Source organism: Condylura cristata, unplaced genomic scaffold (genome assembly GCF_000260355.1).
Source record: "Condylura cristata isolate star-nosed mole 26May11 unplaced genomic scaffold, ConCri1.0 scaffold00015, whole genome shotgun sequence".
NCBI lineage: Eukaryota > Metazoa > Chordata > Mammalia > Eulipotyphla > Talpidae > Condylura > Condylura cristata.
In genome coordinates, this window is record NW_004567116.1 from 264,080 (window position 1) to 264,988 (window position 909).

At 73.5% G+C, this 909-nt stretch overlaps 1 protein-coding gene across 1 annotated transcript in view; it reads right to left on the reverse strand.

Annotated features, from left to right (window-relative positions):
* HSF1 (heat shock transcription factor 1) overlaps nt 1-909 on the reverse strand; it is a 6,062-nt gene that overhangs the window by 1,917 nt on the left and 3,236 nt on the right. Inside the window, exons 2-6 of the mRNA XM_012725110.1 lie at nt 868-909; nt 512-587; nt 381-442; nt 196-292; nt 7-111 (exon numbers count right to left, since the gene is read on the reverse strand). Of these exons, the coding sequence (XP_012580564.1) occupies nt 7-111; nt 196-292; nt 381-442; nt 512-587; nt 868-909 (382 nt within the window). The remainder of the gene's footprint in view (nt 1-6; nt 112-195; nt 293-380; nt 443-511; nt 588-867) is intronic.

Sequence of the window (909 nt, forward strand, 5' to 3'; positions counted from 1 at the left end):
GGCCACGGGGCTGCCGGGGGCCAGCTCGGTGATGTCGGAGATGATGGGGCCCGAGCTGGCCATGGCGTCCGGGGAGTAGAGGCTGGAGCCGCTGTAGGCGGGGGACGGGGCCTGTTGGAGAGGGAGGTGGCGGGGCCGCGGGGGTTAGGCCTCGCCCGCCTGCGGCCCCCCACACCCCGTGCCTGCCCCGCTCACCGCGAAGGGCCCGGCGCCGTGCAGGTGCTCCAGGGAGTACTGGCGGCCGAACTTGGGCATGGAGTGGGCTGCGCCGCCGTCGTTCAGCATCAGGGGGCTGCGGGAAGGGGTGGTCAGTGGCCTCCCCGGGGCGGGGCGGGGGGGACACACGCCTGGGGGCAGCCGGGGCCTCCCGAGAGTCTCACATTTTTCTCTTCACCCCCAGGATTCGGTTCGACTGCACCAGCGAGATGAGGAACTGGATGAGCTGTGGGTGAGAGGGCGGTCAGCGGGCCGTGCCCCCCGCGGACCCCCCCTAGCCGGCCACGGCCCGCACCTTGTTGACCACTTTCTGCTGCTGGGCGTGCTTCTGCCGCAGACTGGCCACCTCCCGCCACAGGGCCTCATTCTCACTGCAACAGAGTGGGGCTCGGCAGGGCGACCCTAGGCTGAGGGGCGCGGTCCCCCCTCCGCAGGCAGGGGCCGGGCAGGCCTGCCGAGAACCCCCCGAGCCTGGCCAGCCCTCGGCCATCCCTGCTTGGCACCCTGGGCCCGGCTCCTTGGGCAGGGCAGGGCGGGAAGGGTCCTGGGCGGGGCCCAGCGTGAGGCCGCCACGGGCTCAGGGAGCCCTGCCTGAAGCCACCCCGGGGCCCCCCGAGCCACCCCGGCGCCCGCCACAGGCCCGGCACCTACTGCTTCATGGCCAGCAGCTTGGAGTCCATGGTCTCCTGCCGC